We start from the raw sequence: 23137 nt of genomic DNA, 5'->3' as shown, positions 1-23137 counted from the left end.
ATGTTTTAAAAATGAGTCATCAACAGCTATTCCTTCCTTCCTAACATTATTAAATCAAAGTGCAGGTTTTGTAAGCCTTTTTTTTCCCTTAGGCCATATGAGCAACAAGGAGGTCAATGTGATTTAACCATGTGTTGCAATACAAAGTGTATATGTGTGTTGGAGGGGTGGGGGTGGAGGGGCTGTCCTTTCGGAACTCCTGAGCAAAGCATTGGACTTAAACCATTGGCTGTCATCAGCTACATCATGAATCGAGTCTACATATAATCCACAAGAGTGTCTCACCAAGATGGGAAAGTTTTTCCAGCTTGTTGAGCCGGATCCAAACACTGCAGTGAGATTCTTGCATTGTGACTGTTAACGAAAAGACAGATTTGAGGCAAATGTGTTCTGGGTTAAATGGCTAACATTTTGCTCTGAATTCAGTTTGTTTGTAGATTTCTTTGCTAAAGTCTAAAGTCTAGTTTCGGAAAATCTGATGTGCTCTTGAACCTATTTGTGGGCCTGCTATAAATAGGGCCCCTCTGGCAACACATGCATGTCTATGATAGGAGGTTACAGAGAATTTCTTCACAGACTCTGGCTCCAAAGTAACACTGACAACATCTTAATGGTAAGTTGGAAAATTTAGAGAGTTTTGTCGTGAACAAGAAAGACATCTCTTGTATTCCTAAGACATACAAGTAAATAACTTCTCTTAGGTTTGTGTTTGACCACTAACAGCCCTTTCACAACCTGATAGCATGATCCTATTTATAACTTGCTCCAATGCAATTGCTTTGCTTGGTCAGAAAGGACAAGCACTAGGGCTGAAATGTGTGTTTGAGTTTTGTATGGGTAAATAACACAGAGTGTGTTGTTTGCTTTCTTTAATTAACAACCAACAGGTTTTGTTGTAATTCTGAAGTGTTTCTTTTATCTTCTCCAGGAGCTCCTGCATGGACAGCAACATTTAATCTGAGCCTTGATCTTGGAAAGCTGTGGATGTGAAAGCAGAGTGCTTTTGTAGCCTGGGTGATTTATCTCAGCTATCTAGGATTGTACGTTTTTGGTGCGCTACCTCAGTGGACAATGACTTCTAGAAGGCCGATGACTCGATCTTTTTCTGGCAATGGGAGGACAAGCAGCTTCAGTGAAGATGAGGCTCCATCTTTCAATGGCCGCAATACTTACCTCTCAAATGTCCGGCCTGAAAACAGGTAGACAGTCTTATCTGTATTCTTTATGTGTTTGCAGAGCATGTTGGTGAAGCAGATTGATATTGTATTGATACAGATTGATACAAGAGGAAGATATAAAGTGCACAGTGGTCAAGAAAAAGAGTCTTGGTCTGGCAGGTCGAATAAAAAAATCATAAAATATAGTAAACATTTCTTTGTATCTTTTATGTCATTTAACTGGTATAACACATGATCAAACTAGACCCATTAGATGAAGTTTGCCAAATTAAACACAACCACTTAAGTTTTCAGATAAAATCACATATATCACACAAATAATTGCGTGTGCATTATCTATAAACTGTAGGAGGAGGACAGCTGTGAAACAATTTTACTGGGGTAGAGTCCCAATACGCAGACCCTAATTAATCACTGTCGTTGCTTCGTTTGCCTCCTCTCTGAATAGCTATTCAAGGTATTCTCACTACAGGCCGGCGAGGTAATCTCTATTTTAAAACACTTCTACCCACTAACATCTTAACTGCAAAAACTGGTTTACTCCACGAATGAAACCCACACAAGTTTTGACTGACCAACATTGGTTTCGGTGCTGGGTTGGCAAGTTTGTTTTGCTTGACATCTCACAAGTTTGTGTCAACCTTTGACATCCATGTCACTACCAGAAATTCCCATTAACATCCTTTCCTGTTGTTTTAATTTAAAAATAAAAAACAAAGTAATTGGAGCCTACTAGTTAAAGATGAAAGGGTTCACCTGATTAACTGAGATCAAGTGTAAAAGTATCCACTATTTCTATTTGAAGCAAGAAGCTGACTTTCTAATGGATTAGCAATTCCTTTCAGGAGCACGTTGTGCAGTGTCATGGCTCAGCTGACTGAGGACATACAGCCATCTTTCGAGACCACCTTGAAGTCAAAGGCAGTCTCAGAGAACTGCAATGTGAAATTCACCTGTGTGGTAACAGGTAGGCTTACGTCAAGGTAGCGTCTGTGCCCTGTTGTTTGCCGGAATAACTGAAACCTCTCAATCTGAGCTGGGTGTGAAGTGGCAGGATGTGACTAATATGAAAACAAAGGATTTTGCTTCGAAGGCAGCACTTCTTCCTGTATTACTTTTTCAGCACAGCTTAGTTTTGAGCTCATTTTTCAAGATTTTTTGGGCCTCAGGCAAGCTAGATGGTTGGGCTCACATGATGCAATAACCAAAATACATTCAAGTGAAAGTTTCCACACTGTGTTTTGTTAAGCATGTCATTATTTTTAATATATGAGAAATTTAGCTGTTGCACATTAACAGCACAGAGTAGCACAGGGAGTGTAATGTTTATGAGCCAGAGGAAAGGTGTTCATTATACCATTTCCATGTCAGGTTACCCAGCTCCAGAACTAAAGTGGTATAAAGACGATATGGAAATGGATCGCTACTGTGGACTCCCGAAATATGAAATTCGTCGAAATGGAAAAACTCATACCCTTCATATTTACAAGTATGTAAGACAGGCTTGCATTAATCATACTGCAGAGAGGTAGCTCTTTGTTTGTTTTAATGATATTAACAAGAGCTTCTGTTTCTAGCTGCACTTTAGACGATGCAGCCATCTACCAAGTCTCAGCCAGCAATAGCAAAGGTATTGTCTCCTGCTCTGGTGTTTTGGAGGTTGGCACCATGAATGAGTACAAAATCCACCAGCGCTTCTTTGCTAAGCTGAAACAAAAAGCAGAGAAGAAGAGAAAAGATGCAGAGGAGCAGACCAAGATGGAGAATAAAGAAAATGTTCAGAAAGCGAAACCGCTGATTAGTCCAGAACACCCTCAGAGGAAACGGGCTGTCCCACCACCAGAGGAGAGGGAAGTAGCCAAAGAGTCTGAGGCTATAGAGGAACTGGGAGCTACTGCAGAACCTAATGGAATTAGCTCAGAAAATGAGGAAACAGCTTCTTTGGCATCCCGGGACAGAGGTCTTGAGGACGAGACAGGTCCATCAGACGAGACGTTGGCCACTAAAAGAATAAAGATGTCAAATGGCGTAGATGCTGGAATTAATAGTAGCCGAAGCCATATGATGGGAGTTGGAGGTGAAAACTGTTATGATGGAGGAATCAGTTTGGCACAGTTTTTGGCAGAGACTCTTCAGTCCCAGGCTGTGGAGGAAAAACAGAATTCATCTCAAGCCGAGAAAGATAAAGAAGTGGAAGAAGCTGTTTTGTGTGACAATCAAGAGAAAGAGAAGGAGCAAGAGGAGCTGCAAAAAAAGAGAGAAGAACAAGAAAAAGCTCTACAGGAGGAATATGAAAAAGAGAAAAGAAGAGAGGAAGGACTGGCCATCAGAAGGGAAAAAGAAAGAGAAAGGCAACCCCAGGTGTCGCATACAGCAGCCCATGGCAAACATGGCCCAGACATCAAACATCACAGCAAGGGCCATAAGGATCACGACCACCACCACATCCAGACTTCCATCTCCTCTATGCTCCACTCAGTCAAGGACTTCTTCTTTGGTAAGAGTAAGAAAAGCACTCATGGTCACACTGAGAATGAAGAGGCTGATTTTGAGCACTCAGTGGAGGCTCCTGAACCAGAAATGCCACCGTCATTTCAGCTGCAAGCAGAACACAGTCCAGACACGTTCAAACCTCCTACAGAGGAAGCTGCGCCTATGGAAATGGATAAACCCAAAGAGCCTTCAGAAACTACCGTGGCTACAGAACACGAGCCACCATCAGTAGAGCCAGATACATTTAAGTATGAAAACCATGCACAACACTCGGCCCTGCCACCATCACATGAACTGCCACAAGTGGAGTCCACAAGTCCGAGTGTGACAGAAAGTGAGGATGCCATGGAAGCCATGGAGGTGTCTGTGGGGATGGAGAGCAGCAGTGCAGGTGAAGAAGTGCCACTGCCCAGGCTTGAATTTGTCACAGAGGTATGTACAGGGGTCTTCCACAGCAGCACATTAGATCCACTTGTGTAATACAAAAGAGCACGAGTTGAGCACAAAATGAACTTCCTCACCACCCCACACAAAAATCACTAAAGAGTAAATTAGAGGAAAGAAGTTTCTTTGTGTGAGTGTCTGATCGTGGTTATTTCATCTCCAAATAAAGTTTCAGTGAGTTGTACTAAAAATTAACACCTAGATAAGATGATTAAGATTTCACTATAGAACAAAATTTACTCAGTTTTTAAGTTCTTTTTAACATCCTTGAAAAAAAATCACCTTTCAGTTTTAAATCAGATTTATACATAAAGCTTTTAGAAGTGGTAAAGAAGCAAAAACGATGATTAGATGTCGTAATCATGGGTCTCTAGACAGTTAAAAACACACATAATATTAGTGATCAGCAACTTTTAGGAGTGAGTCAGCATAGGTGTGTGACACAACTGTTTTGCTGCAAAGATAAACCACACAAAAACACTGTGGGAGAAACAGGGAAGCTTAAGATGCTTTCACTAGTTACATGCAGGGGCGGGGGATGTTGTGCATCTGCACTGTAAGATAGGCTGCATGTTGGGATTCGCATGTTGGCTGTGGTGAATGGGGCCAGGAGTGCGTCAGAGATCATGATGAAACCTGAATGTCAGATGCAGGTCTCACATTACAAACAGGGCTTTGCTTTAAAGAGGTTCAGCGGTAGTAGAGTGAGTCCGGCGGCAGGTCTCGGCATGAAAGGAAGGGACACATTCCTCACTGCCCCCCATACCTTAAAATAAACCCTTTCCTCATCGAGACAAGAGAGAGGAAGGCAGCAGTTCTGTCATCTCACTGTCCAACTTGTCAAATAGCTACATGTATGTTAGAAATGTGTTTTTTTTAGGGTTAAACTGATACAGTCTATGTGTCTGACCTTTGGCCTTTACAGCAAGCAGCCTTAAACCGATCACAACACAATTCTTTGATTTTAAGTGAAGTTTTTCATTAGTAGTTTGTCTTATCAGTTACACAGTTAAATATGTAGCACAAGTGTATTGATATTTACCTGAAATTACCCAATAAGCATTACACTGTTACCTTTAAAGGTTGCAGACTAGAAAAAGGTGTTACATAGTTTTAGTTGTACTTTTTAATCTCATATTTATTCAGATTTTGTTTTTCTGCACATTTTTTAAATGTATTGTTTGCTTGAGAAGAAGGGGAATATTTATGGGATAATGTGATAACTTAAGAAGCCTTACATGGGTATTATGAGCCGCATTAAATGCCATTAAGTATTAATAGCTTTGACAAGTAAGTAATTACAACTTCTTGGGTTTCAGATTCTGGTTTATTGCAAACAAATGTTTGTTGTTGTATTCATAAATTTCCTGTGTGTGTTTTTGTTAATTGTAAAGTAGCATTCATGTCCAAGCGGTGCACAATGATATGTGGAAAAGGGAACTGAAGTAACTATGTTTAAACATCCACCTGCTGAGTGATTGCATATCCATAATGTGGAACTACAACTGTACCTTTGCTATGTTGTGGTTAGGTACAAAGCTCTTTAAATGCATAATGAGAGGAAGTTGTAACTGTTATCTGAACAATCTTTTCTCACATGATTGTGACCTTTTTTTAACACACAATGTACACAGTGGTGACAAATAGCTTCAGTTTTAATTTGAATGTGACTCCAGTTCCCTTCCATCGAAAGCTGCAACTTCTTTTTTTTTTTGGCAGTCACTGCCGGCCACACTTATTGTCACGAGGCATCACGTGGTTGCTTTACAGCTATGTATACATTTTAATGATGAGGACAGAGGGGAAAAAAGCGCTCTAAGCGGAAAAAAACAAAAGGAAACTAATAACATTTTTTTATGTAACTCAAAGCTTGACCACTCTAAATGTGATCTCTGCTTTCTAATTAGGACTTTTGCTCTTCAAAGTCAAATTCTGTTCTTCTTTTAATTATCAGCTATTGTTGAGGCTTGAGGCTACCCAATATTTACATTAGATTTCTATCTATCATGTGTGTTATGACTGGTCTTTGGCTGAGATACAGGCTATCATTCATTCACCACCTAGCAAATACTTTTGTGTAAACTGCACATCAATGTCAGTTTATGCGGGAATTCCCCTGTTTATCTTTCAACCTCAGAGCAAAACAAGTGCACTTCAAAGCCAGTGGAATTTGATGTTTTGTACCCTTCACAAAGAATAACTTTGAAGTGTTTCATCCAGAAGGTTAGTGAAGGTTGGCGTAAAAGGTTAATCAGTTAAAGCTCCAAAGGAAAGAAGAAATATTTTTTTATAGTGGACCCTCACAAATGTAAACCGCTGTCTTGCACATGATAGGCAGTTTAAAAAAATGTGGCTAAAAGAAGCCGGTCAAAAAAGTTACGAATATTCAGATTTCCTGTAGTTGTTTTCTACTTCATGGCACAAAAACTTGTCAGAGTCTAAATATGACACACAGTCACAAATTAGAGGTGTAAATTCGCTGTAACAAGATTCTTAAAAACAAGAAAAAAAAAACACTTGACACTGAAACACATACAGTTCCTCTACAACTAGTAAATGAAAGTGGTAAAAATATTTGCATCCATAGCATGCAACATAATCCATCTTTAGAGTGAGTTCTGAAACATAACATGATAATACATATACAGCACCTTGGTCAACAGGTGTTGTTTTAAATGTGCTATATAAATAAATGTGACTTTGACTGTGACTTATACTTGAAAATGCCATTACGATGACTTTTCTATTTTCAATCAGGCTGACTTTAAAGATAAAGACTCTGAGGTGGTCTCGGTTATCAAAGAGGTTCACGTCACTGAGCAAGAGCCAGATTCACCGCAGCATAATCAGCAGGCTGAGAGAGATGAGTCTGTTCCAGAGGATGATAAGTCTGCCTTGCCACAGACCCAAGACTTGGCTGATAAAGAAGGGGGCACCCCCACGCCCACCCTCACCAGCTTGGGAGAATGCTGGACTCCCCCTCACGGCATCGTCTCAGCAGCGGAAAGCCACAGTCCTGGAGAAACGCCCACTGAAACTTTGCAAGAAGAGGGGAAGCAAGGTGAAGTTGACATGGAGGAGGCTAGTTCTTCTAATGAGTTACATGAGGAAGAGAAAGTCGAAGTGAAATCAAAGAAGCAGGGATTTTCAGGTATAAACGGGTCTGAGATGACTAAATTGTCAACATCTTCTCTGGAAAGCCAAATAGAGGCATGCGAATCTAAAAAGCCTGATCAGGTGCTTTCATACTTTCCTGATGTGGAAGCATTCGGTGCAGAGACACATCGTCTAAAAAAGGAGACCGAATGTACTTCACTGATTCAGGAAATGAATACAGGATTTCCGCCCACTACACTCCCTGAGAGTTTAGACAAGGCTGACCTAAAAATGCAACATAAACCCACTCGTGCTAGGTCACAGGAAATCACAGAAGTCGGCGATGTTAGTGCTACACAAAGTTCAAGCTCTGGTTTTACAAGAAGCGGGGGAAGATATGAGCAAAACAAAGTGGCAAATTCTATTTTAGAGAAAGAAGGACATAATAATCTGTGTGACAGTCTAAAAACACAGGAGCAAGTGTGTTTAGAGGTGGAGAGCGCTGAAGTGAAGAATGAGAGTTTACAGGTTGAAGCGGAGACAGAAAAGCGGACTCCAGTAAATGCAGAAGAGTCGATTCAATCAAAGATAAAACAAATGGAGGAACAGAGTAATACTGCATATCAAAACATGAGTGGGAGTGGCTGGAGCGGTGTGCATTCAGAGAATATTCCAGCAATCCAGATATCTACTATTGAAGACATCCCTGATAGTAAATCAAATGTGCCAGATCTGAGTCCAAGTGAGCAATTTCTAATCCCCAAAATTGAAATAATGGAGGCTGAGCTCAAAGAGTCTACTTTGCCACTAACTGTTTTGGCCCTAGACAAGCCAGAATCAAGCAATTTGCAAAAACATGATGCAACTCCTGCTTCTGACTTGTTGCCCACGCAGAAAGGTATGCAGAAAGATGATCACATTTCACCTACGGAGAAAGTAGAAGACGTTGCACAATTAGACGGCAAGACAGAAAATACACACGTGGAAGGGAGAGAAGAGCCCCCTCAGATGAGCTATGCATTAATTCCTGTTATAAATGTTTCATTCACTGATGATAAGGAGGGTGATGCATGTGTAAACAACCATGTGTCAGACACAAAGCAGGCTGTTGAAACTCCAAAGGGGCCTTTGTTCGTGGTACCACCAATTTCTGTCACTTGTCATGAAAGTGATCTACCACAATTCAGCCTGCCCACTTACACTGAGCCGACAGAAATGGAAACTTCAGCTGACACGCAAAGCGGAACAAAGAATGACAGTGACAAAAATGAGGCTGTGAAGCCTGAAAGTGCTCAAAATAGAAGACCTAACTTTGACGAAAGAAGTGTCAAAGAGAACACTCCCACTGTGCTATATGAAGCTCTGAAACCAAAAGTCGGTGACAGTGTTTCGTTATTCAGCAAAACAACAGTGGACGTCCTTGTCCCTGAAACTTTGAAACTCAAATCCCTCAAAGATGCCAAGACAGAGAATTCAGTGTCAGTTGAAGAACCCCAAAAAAACAGATTTTCTGTTGAGAGACTCAGCTCCAAGCCCCCGACAAGTCCAGCTAGTCTCCGCAAATTAATATCCAAAGCTGCTGCAGACTCAGACAACGAGGCTGCGGCAGCTGAAGATCTAAGCGGAGGGTCTACACCAACATCATCCCTTTCCTGTGAAAGCAGTCCCCGAATGAAACGCAGAGACAGTCTAACTCTCATACGCTCTGCCACGCCTGAGGAGTTGGCCTCTGGAGCTCGTCGCAAAATCTTCATCCCAAAACCTAAAGAAGACATAGATGGGACACTAGCACTAGATACTCAAGGGAAGAAGGAGTCCCCTTACATGTCACCCAGCCAGGCCCGCAGGGCATCGTTACTGCAGGCTCAAAAAACCCCACCAATCGAGAGACGCTCCCCGCTGCTGAATCGCCGAAAGTCCACCTTGGAGGTGCCCAAAGTGGTGGGGGAGACTCCCACAGAAGAGCCGGCCAGCACCAAACGAGAGGAGAAACCTGCTGAAAAAAAGATAGACCCTTTGAAAGGTAAAGTTTTCTTTTGTTTAATTTAGCAAAGGTATTATGAAATGAAGAGGGTTTTTTTTAATCATATTAACTAAATATATGCTTGGAATATAAATAAATAATGAGGCAACCTGTCCAGCCTTCCCCCGTAACCATGGATTGGATAAGTGGAGACAAATGGATGGATGGATGGATAATTAGCCCCTATGGAGTTACAAGCAATTATCTGTTAAATTACAGTGGACTGTCTAATTTCCCTGTTTTCATACTTCTCTCAAAATATATCATTTATATCAAATATATCATCAGTGCGAAAAATGTGAAATAAACTGCCACTTAAGGAACAGGAAACATCACATGAGCTCGATTCTCCTTTCCATGCATCACCAGCTCCACAGGTTATCCGTAAGATGCGGGGAGAGCCATTCCCAGATGCCTCTGGACACCTGAAGCTTTGGTGCCAGTTTTTCAACGTGCTCGGCGACTCCACCATTAAGTGGTACAGAGATGAGGAAGAAATTCTAGAGGTGAAAAGAAGGTTAGTTTTCGCTTTTACTCATTTTATGGTCATAACCACCCTACCTATCTGTAAAATCACATGTTCAATTTGTTTTAGGTATTAAAAGAGCTACTTTTCACCTTTGCCATTGCTATTATTCTGAGGATTTCCAGCCAAAATGACAAATGGGCGGGTTCCAAATATGAAACAATAATGCTTCAAGGATAAGCAGGATTTATTTGGGCCTGAGTGCATCCCATGGTCTTCTGTCATTCTCATATTCTCACTGCAAAAGATGTCCAGCTCATGTGACTGTGAACCCCACAGCTGTGACACAGAGAGGTGAATCTCTGGCTAGACACAGAAACTGTAACCTGACACAATATTTTTCCCATCTCCAGGGTGCATTAAAAGTCTATATATGTGCTAACGGTTGCAGTGTCAGCAGTCTGCTGCCACACAGCACGTGCATCTGTCTCACACTGACATCTTGTGGGTTGTTGGGGAATTGGAGTCTCTCGATTGAATGCGTTCATGATTGTGTGTGTGGATTTTTTTCTTTATTTTTTCTTATTTTATGCTCAAGTGGAGGAGATGAAAGCCAAGTAGCACTGGCAATTGTTCTCGCGTCCAACCAAGACTGTGGTGTATATGGCTGCACAATCACTAATGAATACGGGACGGACAGTACTGACTTCCTCCTCAGTATAGACAGTAAGAAACAGCATGTATAGAAAAAATCAAAATTGAAATTTAGAGTGTGTTTTACTAATATTAAATTCAATTTATTCAAGGTTTTGTCTGTTTTCTCTCTTACAGTTATGTCTGAAATACTGCTAAAAGATGATTTGGAAGGTAATTTTTGGTTAAACACTATATGCATCTGAGCCTTTGTTTATGCACTATTTTTAACTGGATTCCCAGAGTAACTCTGTTTTTGCTTCAGTTGGAGAAGAGATAGAGATGACCCCGCTCCTGTTCACCAAAGGCTTGGTCGACTCTGGCACTTGGGGTGACAAGTACTTTGGTCGGATCATGACAGAGAGGTTGCACCTTGGGGAGGGCTGCATGCACAAAACCAGCCAGGTGAAGGTCATCTATGGCCTGGATCCCGTCTTTGAGTCCGGAAGCACTTGCATTATTAAAGTTCGAAGCCCCATCGCTTATGGGACCAAACAGGAGAGCAACCTTGCAGAGAGAAATCTAGAAATTACTAAGCACGTGAGTTTCACTGAGGAACTTGTTAAATTTTAGTATATATGGTTAAATAGTGCTTCCTTCTGCTTTATTATTATTTTAAAAAAATCTCTGTTTTCTAGGAATGCAAAGTCCAAAACATGATTCGAGAATACTGCAAAATCTTCTCAGCTGAAGCAAGAGTTATTGAAAACTTTGGGCCTTCACTAGAGTAAGCAACATATATATATTTGTTCTGACAATTGAATCCATTAAAATTATACTATACACAGTATATTACTGCTTGTGATCATCCCACTGTTAATTCATGTTGCCTACAGAGTGATTCCTCGCTATTTGATGTACCGGCCAGCAAATTCTGTGCCGTATGCCACAGTGGAGGCTGATCTTACTGGTTTATTCCTTAAGTATTGCACAATGGATGCTAAAGGGAAACTGGTTATGCAAAAGATTTCTGAGATAGAGCAGAAATGCTGCAGCTTCCAGCACTGGATCCATCAGTGGACACATGGCAATTTGTTGGTCACTCAGCTCGAGGGTACACCACACATAAAACAATCATGAAGGCAATCATTTAAAGTGAATATTAGCGGGATCATAACCATTAAAGATTCTCTATGGCTTGTTTTTTTTATTTTTTCTAGGTGTTGAAACAAAGATTACAAATGTGAGAGTTGTCACCAAGTCAAAAGGGTTTGTATCGCAGTCCCTACATGCAAAATTATTGTTTGTTTGCTGCTAAATAGCTGCAATAACCCCCCCGCCTCCCTTTGTTCTTCAGATACCAAGGATTAACTGAGTGTGGCTCACCTGAGGTGTTCAACCAGTTCCTGACACTCCATCAGTGCAACTACTACTGCGGGCTTCTTGGCCTGCGCCCGCTTAAGACTATGGACAGTCTGCAGCAGCCCGCCAAAGCGAAGGGCTCAAAAAGCCCTCTGCTCAACCGCAAAGCGGGGTCTACCAGCCCACAGCTCCAGCGAAAAGGACACAGCCCTCAAATTGCTAGAAAAGCTAATTCTAGCCCAAAGGTGACTAGAAAGGGTCAGGAGACAGAGGACAATAAATCAAGTGCAAAACCAAAGCCAGCAGAAATTACTGATGCCACTGTTGAAAAAAGGTAGGAAAAGGGCTTTTGTTCTAGCAATATCTCATTGCTTTCATTGGTTTAGTATTAAGTGTTACTTTCCAGTTATCAAAGGCGGCAAGAGAAAAAGAGTCATTTGTCAGCTTGACGTGGTAAAAACTTATTGTGAATATCTGCCCCCTGTGAGGAGACGTCCATCCTCAGCGTAGTTAAAAGGTTTGTGAGAATGTTTGGCATGACGGGCACAGCGATTTTTAAACCTCATAGTCTGCTTTTCTACTTTTATAGAAGAGGAATCACTGAACTGACATAGCTTTTCTAAAAATCTTTGAACACCTGCCTCAGAGTATTATCAGCTCTATGAGTGGACAAACAACTCTCCAAGCAATATTTGCCAAATAAGCCAACAGGAGATGTCAGCATTAAGGTGTTTTCATTTAAATGTCGTGTATAAAATGTACATGGCCACGATGCATGTATGTTTCACTCGCTATCTAGAATGTATTATAAATATTATACGTAGATGCTGCATGTTCACGTCATGTACAGAATGTGTATCAAGTAAAAGGTGCGCTCATTTCTGGGTTAATATTTATTGCTAGTATTTAAACTTTCTTCACAGCAAAGTTGAGCTCATGCTGTGGATTAACAGCACCATTTTTAGATAAAAAAAAAATGTTTGTGTGCACTTTGTTTTTGGCTTTTTTTTAGTTATTGTGACTGATTGTTGTTTTTCCAGTCCCTTTCCATTATTTTCACATTTTAGATGGCAAAACTGTATTTTATCTCAAAGAAAAGAGCTGTTTTGGGAGTGTACCGCTGGTCAGTATTAGGCAGAAACTTCATTAACATAACCTTTTTATTCTTATTTTGTGCGAGGCCAGCAGGGACATTAGGAGACGATAAGGATGAAAACCCACTCAGTTATCACATTAACTTTGTATTCTTGGTTAAAGTCCAACAGAGGTCAGTTCTCTCCTACAAATAACACCAAACCTGTGTGAAAAGAAAGCTTTGGGAATTTGTGTCTTGATTAATGATTAATAAGGATATTCAGAAGAGTCCAAACTAGTACATGTCAGCTGGTGTCACTTGTGTATTCACTAACTGCATGAAGCTTATAGATGAAGGAAAAGAAAACACGGAAATATTTGAAATTGAATATTTGAAAAAAACAAAATAATAATAAATAATGTGTACATAAATAAATGGAGTAAATATGCAAAGTAACATGAAGAACAATAATAAATGAGTGAGGGTGCGAGTGAATGACTGAGTGAATGAATAAATATGTCTTTGGTATGTCACACTGTGTCTGCTTTTCTAAAGAAATAAATATGTAAAACAAGTCCAGTCATGAGTTTTATTTCCATATGTTTTATAGTAGTTAACATAGTTTTATATATCTATATAATAATGCTGTTTCTCAATTTTATTAAAATATATATTAAAATATTTGTTTTGATTCCCAGTTTGGCTTTTATAAGACCGATTTACAATATAATACATAAAAGATAAAATCAGCTCAAAAACGTTATGCATGTACTGCCGGCTTTACATTTTTACAATAAATGTGACACAAATACACAAACTGGTATGCAAATGAGCTCCAGTGGGGAAAAAAACTGGCACTTGACTTCTGACTGATTTTCACATTGAAGAAAACACTGATCATAATGCATGAATTTTAACAAATAAATTAAAGTAATACATTAAGAGGAACTTTTTTACCAGCACATGAATCACCACTGCTATGTGACAGTTTACTAAGAGGTTGTTTGTTTCGCTGTTTTTTTTTAAGTGGCACAGCATAGTTAATATTATACTGTAATGTTTTCGCTTTTGATGTACTAATGGCTGTGACTTCTGGTAACAGCTCATATCTGTTTACAAAAGACAGTTTTTTAGAAAGGCATTTTATGTCAATCCACTCAGTTAATATTTTATTGTTTTGGTACTTTAATATGACTTTTGACAGTGTTAAACTCATCAAAGTGGATCAGGTGGCCCGTTGCCAATTTCTGTGGTGATTCACAACAACTTTGTCCAATTAGAGACTGGTGAGTCAAGCAAATTGTACTTACAAACCTCACAGGAAAGCTGAACAGAGGTTGAAAATACTTGTAGAAATGTTTTGCATGTGGCTTGCATACGACTGCTACGGGTTGTTCTTTAAATACAAACATCCACATCGGGCAAGCCACAACACTGACAACATTTGGAGAGAAATATGGTGGCGTTTGCTACATTGCCCCAGAATCCTTCAAATGAGACGGTCCCGTTGTTTATGGTGCTGCAAAAAAATTTATTTTACATGTAAATAAAAATAACGAGATATCACAAAGAGATACTTAATAGCCTGAGTGCATATCTGATTTCTTCCAATTAGTTTAGCCACCTGCAAGCTTCTTTTTAATGAAAATGTAAATGCATACCTTTGAAAGAGCTCTTGACAGCATTCTGCAACGTTTGAAAGTGTGGCATTGAAGGGTGATCCGTTAAAAACCTCCACACAGTCCAATGGAGGAACAAAGAGGATGCCTGAAAAATCAGAGTGAGAGCTGCTCTGTAAAAACTGCACAGAAAGATGCTGTGGAGATACACTGGAAACAAAACAAACTAACAGAACTTTACCTGCAATGCAAGCATTGACGAGAGATACACATGTCCCGGTGATCATGGCTCTAAACACCAGAGATGAGATGTCATTTCTTCTTAATGGGCATATAGATGCTTGGAGAAAAGAAAACACACAGTGTCAGAGAATCCATTACTGAGAGAACACATTCTAGATCAAGGCAAAAATGTGACAATGATATGATTTAATACTCACAAAGACCTCCAATCACAATCCCCAGTGAGCTGAAATTGGCAAACCCACAAAGAGCATAAGTGGTGATGATTTCTGATCGGACCTGAAACAAGAAAAAAAAAAGAAGATTTCCAGCTCACATTCATACTGACAAAATTTAAAATATATTCAGAACTAAAAACATATACTCACGGATATCCACTGTCTTTCATCTCCAATAACCTCAGCAAGTCCGTCGAGCCTGTTTTGCTTCAATTTAGATAATTCCTCATACGCCACAAACTCATTGAGGAAGAGCTTTGTCCCAATTAGCTTAGCCACAACAAAACTTTCGTCATATGTCACTCCCATCATAAAAGCCACGGGCATAAACACGTAAGAGCAAATTAACTACAAAGACAAGATAAGGTTATTTGAAATTTGTTAGACTGATATCTTAAATTCTCAGAAAAAGGAAAGCACAGTAAATCAGAATAACAAGAAAAGTTTGTGTGCATAACGGACTAATGTTTCCCTAAGATAAAACACACGGAAATAAGCTGACAACTCTAACTTTATGGTTTCTTTCTCATATTCACCCCACCCAGCAAAAACAAGCCAGAGATGGTTTATCTTTGTTGGGCGGGGTCAGAAACATTAATCACTATATAGGGTGTTTATGCTGTAAATTCTAACTTATCTAAATACATTTGTCAGAATAAGTAGTTGAGTATTTATTTTATACTGTCATAATACAAGTCAAAGGATATTAAAATACTACATGTCATACAGTTATGATATAATTATTTAAATAATCAAATACAAGTATTTATTATTAGATAACTTTAATTAGCTGAATTTTCATCATAATATTATAATATAAAAATATAATTCTAAAATCTAAGGAGTTTACAAAATGATCAAGATACCACATTAACTTTCTGTTGCTAAAACATACCTGAAATGTGACATCAGGATATCCCACCATTCCTCCAAGCCATTTCAAAGCTGAATTTATGAATCCGAGGATAGCAAGAAAGGCTATAAGATTTGCTGCGATGTTAGCAACAAGCCCTATTGATGCAGATGCTCCACTGCTGACTGCTTCCAAAATGTTCTGCTCATCACTGAAATGTTAAAAATAAATAAATGTAGATAAAATATTCTAAAACGAACACACACAAAAAAGAAAAGACAACATTATGAGAAGAAATTCAATTGTGTACACACCCAGAAGCCACTTTGATGTTCTTCTTTGATTTATAGCAACTCTCCTCTGTTTCTGGGTAAGAAAGCTTAGAGATTGCCAGAGCACACGGAGCAGCCATCACAGAGGCTGATATCAAGGAAGATGCATCAATCTGTGAAATACAATTAAATAACATGTAACTGATTAGGGTGATTACAGCAGTGATTAGCAACACTGTCGGTAATATACACTTGCATGCTTTGAATATGTTGTGACTTATTAAAACCATCAACCAGACAGACACATATCACATATCAAGCCATGTAAATTGCTTTTAAGGTTCCCTTTTTCCTATATCACAAATTGCTGACAGCAAAAAAGCTGTTGCTAGTAAGCAAAACCTGGGTAAACACAATCACTGATATTAGTCCTCATTATCCTTTTGTAATGCTCATTCAGCTTTTTACCCAGATAGAAACCTCACGTTAGATAAGATAAGGAGCCACACCTATGTCTCTACCAGCTAGCATCTTTTCCTATATAAATCTGGGTCATGATGCTTGTCAGCAGAACTACTGAAAACTTTAAATTACTCTGTACTCTCAGAAACCTCAAAGGCTGTTTTTCTCTCAGCTCTAAGACGAAAGTGGAATGAATGAAATCTGTATTAGGTATTCAGGTGTATTTCTAAGTATGTGTTCAGTTTTGGGCCCATTTTTTTCCTTTTTAATACTGCCATGAGGGTTTTTACTGTTTCTTTATATAAAATTGTTTGCAACTAACTTTATAGCCTCAGTCCAGACTCATCAGCTGCCTTATCACAGTTTGTGTTCCTACAGTAACTGAGAAACAGTGCTGTGCTTGTTCCCTCTCAGGAGTTTAAATAAAACAACAAAGGTCCTTGAGCCAGAAATCAGTACTGGCTATGCCCCTCACTGCAGCTTTTTAAAAATGTTGTTTTACACTCAGAGTTTAAATTGCTTTTGTTTTTTTAACTTACGGTTGAATCTTTGTCTTTTTTTGTGCACGTTATGTTTTTATTGTATACTCCTGTATGGGATGAGATACATTATGTTAGTATGAAAATAGGTTTGTATTAAAAGTTTTATCTCACCCCAAATGAGATGAATGCCCCCATAACACTGCCCGCAATTGTGGCAAATCCACCAGTCATAACAGCATGGATCTCTGATTTGGTCATATCCTTCAAATAGGGGCGAATCAGCAGCGGTGCTTCTGTCTAATGTACAAAAAACATTAAATTTTTTCTGCACTTATTCACAGGTACATGCACAAAAGTTCAAACAATGATGTTCGTAAAATAGTGTTGAATAAAATGTTGAAGCAAGAAGTACCTGCCCAACAAATATATTGCCTGCCACACTCAAGGTCTCTGTGGAAGAGGTTCCCATTGTTATCTGCATAACCCACGAGATCTGCATGGACAAAAATCGTGGCCCTTAGTAGTAGATTATTACTACATAAGCAATAGGAGCACAGAAGCATTGAAGATGCTTCGAGCAGTGTATTTTACCTTCAAAATGAGCCACTGCATAATTCCCAAGTAGTAAAGGACCGACATCACGCTGCTAAAGAAAATAACAATGGGCAAAGCCTGAGGGGAAATCATAAAACTCGGGTTAGCAATGTTCAAGTTAAATAATTTATAATCATGGTTGAGGGTCCATTCATTTACTTACTTGAAAGGCAAAAATGTTTCCAATCAGATCGCCAAAAACGAACGATGAACCTTCTTTGGTGTAGTCGAGAAATATCTGAAATTACCATTGTAAAAATGGAAACTCAGGATTAGATTTCATATATTATTCATTTGCTTAGTAAATGAATTCATGACATTTCTGATGCACATACCAATACATTTTATTAAGGTAAATAAAGTCGCCAATTAGTAGAGATAATAGGCTGTAAAACACACTGTATATTAATTAGCAGGCCACGTGAGTGTGCACACACTCGACCCTTGGAGGACCAAAGAGTAAGGCTGAATACTGTAATAAAGCAGGTCTAAAGATAAGCATGTGTGGTAAATAAGTTAAAGAACATGAGTCCACACTGTTGTGTCATACAAGTAACATCTACAATTTAAATAGAAGGTAAATAGATGATAAAAGAACTAAATAAGTGTTAATGTTACCTGGAAGTGTTATGCTGAATAGTTGTGGTGTCTAAGGTTGAGGTTAATCACTAGTGTAAATCACCTTTTTATGAGGCACAATTATAATTTGATTGACAATAAAATGCTCATCCTCATATAATACCTGCACTTGTTTTCCAAGCCAGTCGAAAGCTATAAATCCAGGCTCCGTTCGTATAATAAAAAGGCCAAGGCAGAACTGTATCCCGAGACCCCAAAACACAGGCCTCCATGATACCTAAAACAAAATGTGAAAAAAAGAAATGCTTTGGCCATGAGATACATAAAGCAGTCTCCATAAAATTCAGAATTATTCCATGCAAGCAACTCAACTAAATTGTAAGATGATAGGGGCACAAGGACAGAGATAATCTGAGATACGATGCCCAAAAATGTTTCGAAAGAGATGTCATCACAGTAAAGGCTGTGACTCAGTGGAAAACTAACCATTGTCCTGTGTGCTGAGAAGAGGAATATAAGCACGATGAACACGCAAACTCCGCCAAATGAGATAAGCTGGGTAGGACGCTTGCTTGTGTCTAAAGCGAGCCACACCACAAGCAAGACCACAACCACCAAAATGAAAACCCTGGAAAACACATTAAAGCCACACATCATGACTTAATAGTCACAAGGATTTTCTTCACAAAGAGTCTGTTCTTTCACCAAACTTTAAATTCATTCACCATTTTATCCATTTCAAGTTTGATTTAAACCATCTGACGGCGGGCTTGAAAAAGCGACTGATGCTTTTCCCCTTGTACTTCTTCAGAAGTTCCAGTGATACAGCAGCAACAGCCAAACAGGTCAGGACTACAAGGGCAGTGGCCCTCTTGAAATCCAGTACACATGCCGCAATGAAGTACGCCACATAACCTACAGAAGAGAAAAGCAATTCATCATGATCACTGTCTATACTGAAATTAGTTTACTCAAAGAAAAGTCACAAACTTTGCCTGTGTAAAGGATACCATGCAGAACCCTGCTGTACATATCTATATACCATTGTAGCTACCTATATACTATTCATAATACTGTCATTTCCCATGCATATCGCATATTGCATATAGAGCAGTAGTAATCAATCCCTTATTTATTCCATAATGTATTCCAACATCTTTGCACTCTGCACCACTGTATATATGAATATAAATGTGCTGTACAGGTTGCTATTGTATGTTTGTTTATTTGGGTAAATAGAGTGAGAGCAAAAGAAAGAAAACAAAGCTCCATTCATGCATGTGTACACATACTTGGTCAATAAAGCTGATTCTGATTCTGATGCATATCTGCTGAATAAACTGATGTTTCATAAATTATTACCTGCTCCGAGTACACCCAGGACAATGTATTTGAAGAGTTTTGAATGAGCCTTGACGTAATTCTCTGTGGCATTAATTGGTCTGGAAACTTTGCTGAAGTAGAGAAAAAAAAATCAAAAATCCGAAGTAAAGTCAAAAGCAATTGTTCACTGCAATATTCTTTAGTAACTAGAATCATATTTCAACTTATTTTCAAGTTGTGTATACAGTATATTGACAAAAGTACTAGGTCAGCTACACGCTACACCTACAGGAGCTGCTCGACCTATGGAAACCCAGGCCACGAAGTTCCCTGCACACAGTTCTTGTGCTGACGTTAATGCCAGAGGAGCTGTGCTGTTACTGAGTGGTGCTGGTGATCTTTAGAGCTCTTGGTTACCCCACTCTTTAGCCACTTTGTTGCTGAACTACTATGTTTCCTAAAAACCTTCGGTGTGCAATAAATACTTTCAGAGGAAATTTCACAAACGTACTTGTCACAACTGTAGCCTTGTGTTCCAGTACTAGGCTCAAATTCAGTGAACTCTTTAAAATTGTCTTCAACAGATGTTTTTAAAGGCAGAATGCACGAACAGGTGTTTATTTCAACAACTTTAGCAACGGCAATTAGACTGAAAACACCTGAATTCGGTGTGGCACAAATACTTTTGTCAACACAGGTTATTTTATACAGCATTAAATAAATGTTAGCCATATATTGGATTAAAAGAATCTTATCCATTACAGATTTTGTTTTGTATGTGTGTAAAGTATACACACAAACTGTTGAGTAAATAAATACAGTACAGAGGCATAAGGCACACGCTATAAAAACTTACATACAGCGCTCACAATAAAACTGTAGGACTAGTTCTATAAACAGAAACAACTTGAACTGACACACCTTAGGTATGATCCCAGTTCCAGTCTTTTTTTAGGCTTTTTGGTCTCACTTTTTATGCTGCTGTAGTCGTTAATGTCGTCCTCCTAGGAAAATATAGGTAATTTATTAAAAACATGTTTCATTTGAAAGTAAAACACAGGACAACATAACACATACCTGTATTTCATAAGCATGGTTGTCCACTCCGTTTCCATTGTTCTGGCTTATCTTTTCGAGGTGGACATCGTATTGGTCCGCTGAAAAACAGGATCATTATTCACTTCTATGCAGCTGCCTGTGGGAAAGCAGCTGCAACTTGAACAAGCAGGAGCAGGAACAATAAGTGACAAATCAAATCTCGATTTTTTGGGTTTTTTTGCTTTTTGCTCTGTGAGATAAAGAAAGCTTAACATATGTCCACATAATCCTGAAATCTTACGTGAATCTATATGAAAATTGTTCCACAAAAATACAAATTCACAACTGCAGAACAAACAGCTTAATTCAAGGAAAAGCAGAGTTAATGGCTTACTCATTGTGCGTCCTCCTAGACCCAGCTGTCAAATGCTGTGCTGTAAAATACACTGCAGGGAAACACACTCTGCCCTCAATGAAACATCTTATCATTAATTAACAGACACGTAGCGTACTGCTCCGATCTCTCAGGAAGTACACAACGGAGATGTTTGTGTCATTCAGGAGGAATGATTTAATGTGCCTTATGAAGCAATACTTTTGAGACGTGAAGCTGACCATGTTTTGCATTTCCTAAATTGCTGGAACGACAGAAGATGAGTCTTGAATTGACTCTTAAGAGGCATTTCCTAAGAAACACAGTAGGTCAGTCATGACTTTATCTTTAGGAGGTTGTTAACACCTATAAGTCATAGAAAACTCATATTTGTAAAATTGGATATCTAAAAATACATTTGTCACAAGCTTCTGAATAATCAACATTATTAATAACAGAAAGGAGCTCTTATATCACAAACAGAATAAGTCTATAGTTATATTACTGTAGCCTACCTTAAAAATAAAGCTCAATATGTGGCTGATAACCCTTCAAAAATAGCATAACTCTCAAAAAGTGAACATTTTACATTTGACTGCAACTATTTTATCCCTGAAAGGCTTTGATATAAGACACTTTTTGGTAAGTCAGCGTCAGCAGTGTCAAGTTAACTTGTATTAAATCTTTTTTCTTTCTTTTTTTATGATTATTTTGAAGAGTAAGAACACTGAGTACTTCAGAATCAGAGAGCCTCGAAATCAGCTGCAGCTGTTATCTGGTCAATTAAGTATATTGCAGCGCAACCCGTACTTTACTTTCATAGTGATGATTCACGATTGGGTGTAATGGCAGCTGTTTGTTCCGCTTTCACCTGGTTAAATATAATCTTGTCTAACACATAAAAATTTACGATTCCTTTGAAATACAGTTAGTGCATGCTTGGTGCTCAGTGGGGACTCTGTCTGTCTGGAGGAAGCGATAAAGAATAATTAATATTTAAAAGTGCAGCCCATTTGCCTTCAGTTAGAAAGCTTGGCACCCTGAAATCCATTAACAGATATTAATGATCAGTAACAGATTTTGTGACGCAACATTAAATAGACTGAATCAGCAGCCCGAGGAGTTGTTTTTATGTTAATTTCCCTAGCAAACTCAGATTGGCAGTGGAGTGGGAATAATGTACCATTAATTCAATAAGAAGCCCTCTACTTTATCCAGCATTAAACTGAGTTTGATAAGTCTGTCAATTTATATTTAAGTATCTATGATTTTTTTTAAACAAGCAAAATATGTTTATTTCATCTCCTAAATATCCGTGCATACAATCAATAGCATGTTACTTCTATTACGTTTACACTAAATAAAGCCTTTATTTATTTATTGTTAGCTGATGACTAAGTGCATGCGCCTGTAAATTTAATGCGAACTGCTGTCACTTCTGGAAACCTTGACTAGCGGGAAGGAAGCTGTAGAGCTTTAATGCCCTCAGTTATGTCTTACAGGACGTTTATATAGCTTCTTCACTAAAATACTGGCAGTTTCCCAAATCAGAGGCTGTTGAGGTCATGGATCTTTAGAGAATATCACCCTCCTCACCAAATTATCAGCTTAATTACAGCCAAAAACCCATTATTAGCCCATAAAGTGTTAATACCACAGACATATTGGGATGACTTCCAGTTTACAGCATGATTTGTGACATTTCACAGCATGGATCTGATGAACACTTTAACAAATAACTGGAAGCCAAATTAACTTGGTGGTTATAGTGATGTTTATATATTTCTGATAGGATTAGTTTTATGTCTATGAATAGCTGTATACAGATATCACGGTTTATAAAACCGTAATTTAAAGGTATTTTGATCATGCATAGTATTTTGCATATCACCTGAAGCTGAGAGATTTTTGCCAGGCAGACGTGTCTGATGAAAGGCACTGTTTTTGCATTTTGGGTCGTTTGGAGATTGAATTTTTCTTTAAAATTCACCCAAATTAGGAGGACAAGGCTATATTTCTGTGTTTACTTTTCATTAACCAAAGACAAGAGCTTTAGGAAATTCGAAACAGCTTTCCGACACCTATAATAACGTTAATTTTTTTGCATTTGCAATATTATTAGTATTTAGTGCCTCATTATACATTCACCCGGACTCAAGGTTTTTATTTGCATTAAATTTTAATATTGTTAGCATTACCCAACCTTACCGAACACCGAAGCTTCGTCGTTTGAGAGTTGCAACTCCGTCCTGAACCTGAATAAATATTTTAGTGGACCTTTAGTACTGTCGTTGAAAGCAGTCACTCCCGC

General features: G+C 38.7%; 2 protein-coding genes across 2 annotated transcripts; one reads left to right on the top strand and one right to left on the bottom strand.

Annotated features, from left to right (window-relative positions):
• Positions 1–1071: 1071 nt before the first annotated feature.
• On the top strand, positions 1072–12033 carry alpk3a (alpha-kinase 3a). The gene is made up of 15 exons (XM_063480390.1): positions 1072–1199; positions 1636–1659; positions 2024–2145; positions 2550–2667; positions 2756–4103; positions 6873–7352; positions 8106–9234; positions 9604–9751; positions 10299–10426; positions 10532–10567; positions 10659–10933; positions 11032–11120; positions 11230–11447; positions 11554–11602; positions 11691–12033. Exons 1-15 carry the CDS (start codon positions 1072–1074, stop codon positions 12031–12033), a joined length of 4635 nt encoding a protein of 1544 aa, XP_063336460.1.
• A 1797-nt stretch (positions 12034–13830) lies between these two features.
• slc28a1 (solute carrier family 28 member 1) lies at positions 13831–20851 on the bottom strand. The gene is made up of 18 exons (XM_063480388.1): positions 20848–20851; positions 20493–20572; positions 20337–20419; positions 19455–19546; positions 18818–19007; positions 18579–18720; positions 18256–18369; positions 17677–17751; positions 17511–17591; positions 17332–17412; positions 17091–17216; positions 16018–16148; positions 15746–15914; positions 15001–15198; positions 14830–14911; positions 14631–14729; positions 14432–14537; positions 13831–14289 (listed from the first exon to the last, which is right to left on the bottom strand). The coding sequence occupies exons 1-18, from the start codon at positions 20849–20851 to the stop codon at positions 14169–14171; spliced, it is 1974 nt and encodes a 657-aa protein (XP_063336458.1). The 3' UTR covers positions 13831–14168.
• Positions 20852–23137: the final 2286 nt, after the last annotated feature.

This window comes from Pelmatolapia mariae, linkage group LG7, assembly GCF_036321145.2.
Source record: "Pelmatolapia mariae isolate MD_Pm_ZW linkage group LG7, Pm_UMD_F_2, whole genome shotgun sequence".
NCBI lineage: Eukaryota > Metazoa > Chordata > Actinopteri > Cichliformes > Cichlidae > Pelmatolapia > Pelmatolapia mariae.
Note: the sequence above shows the minus strand (reverse complement) of the source record. Positions and strands in the feature narration are given on the sequence as shown.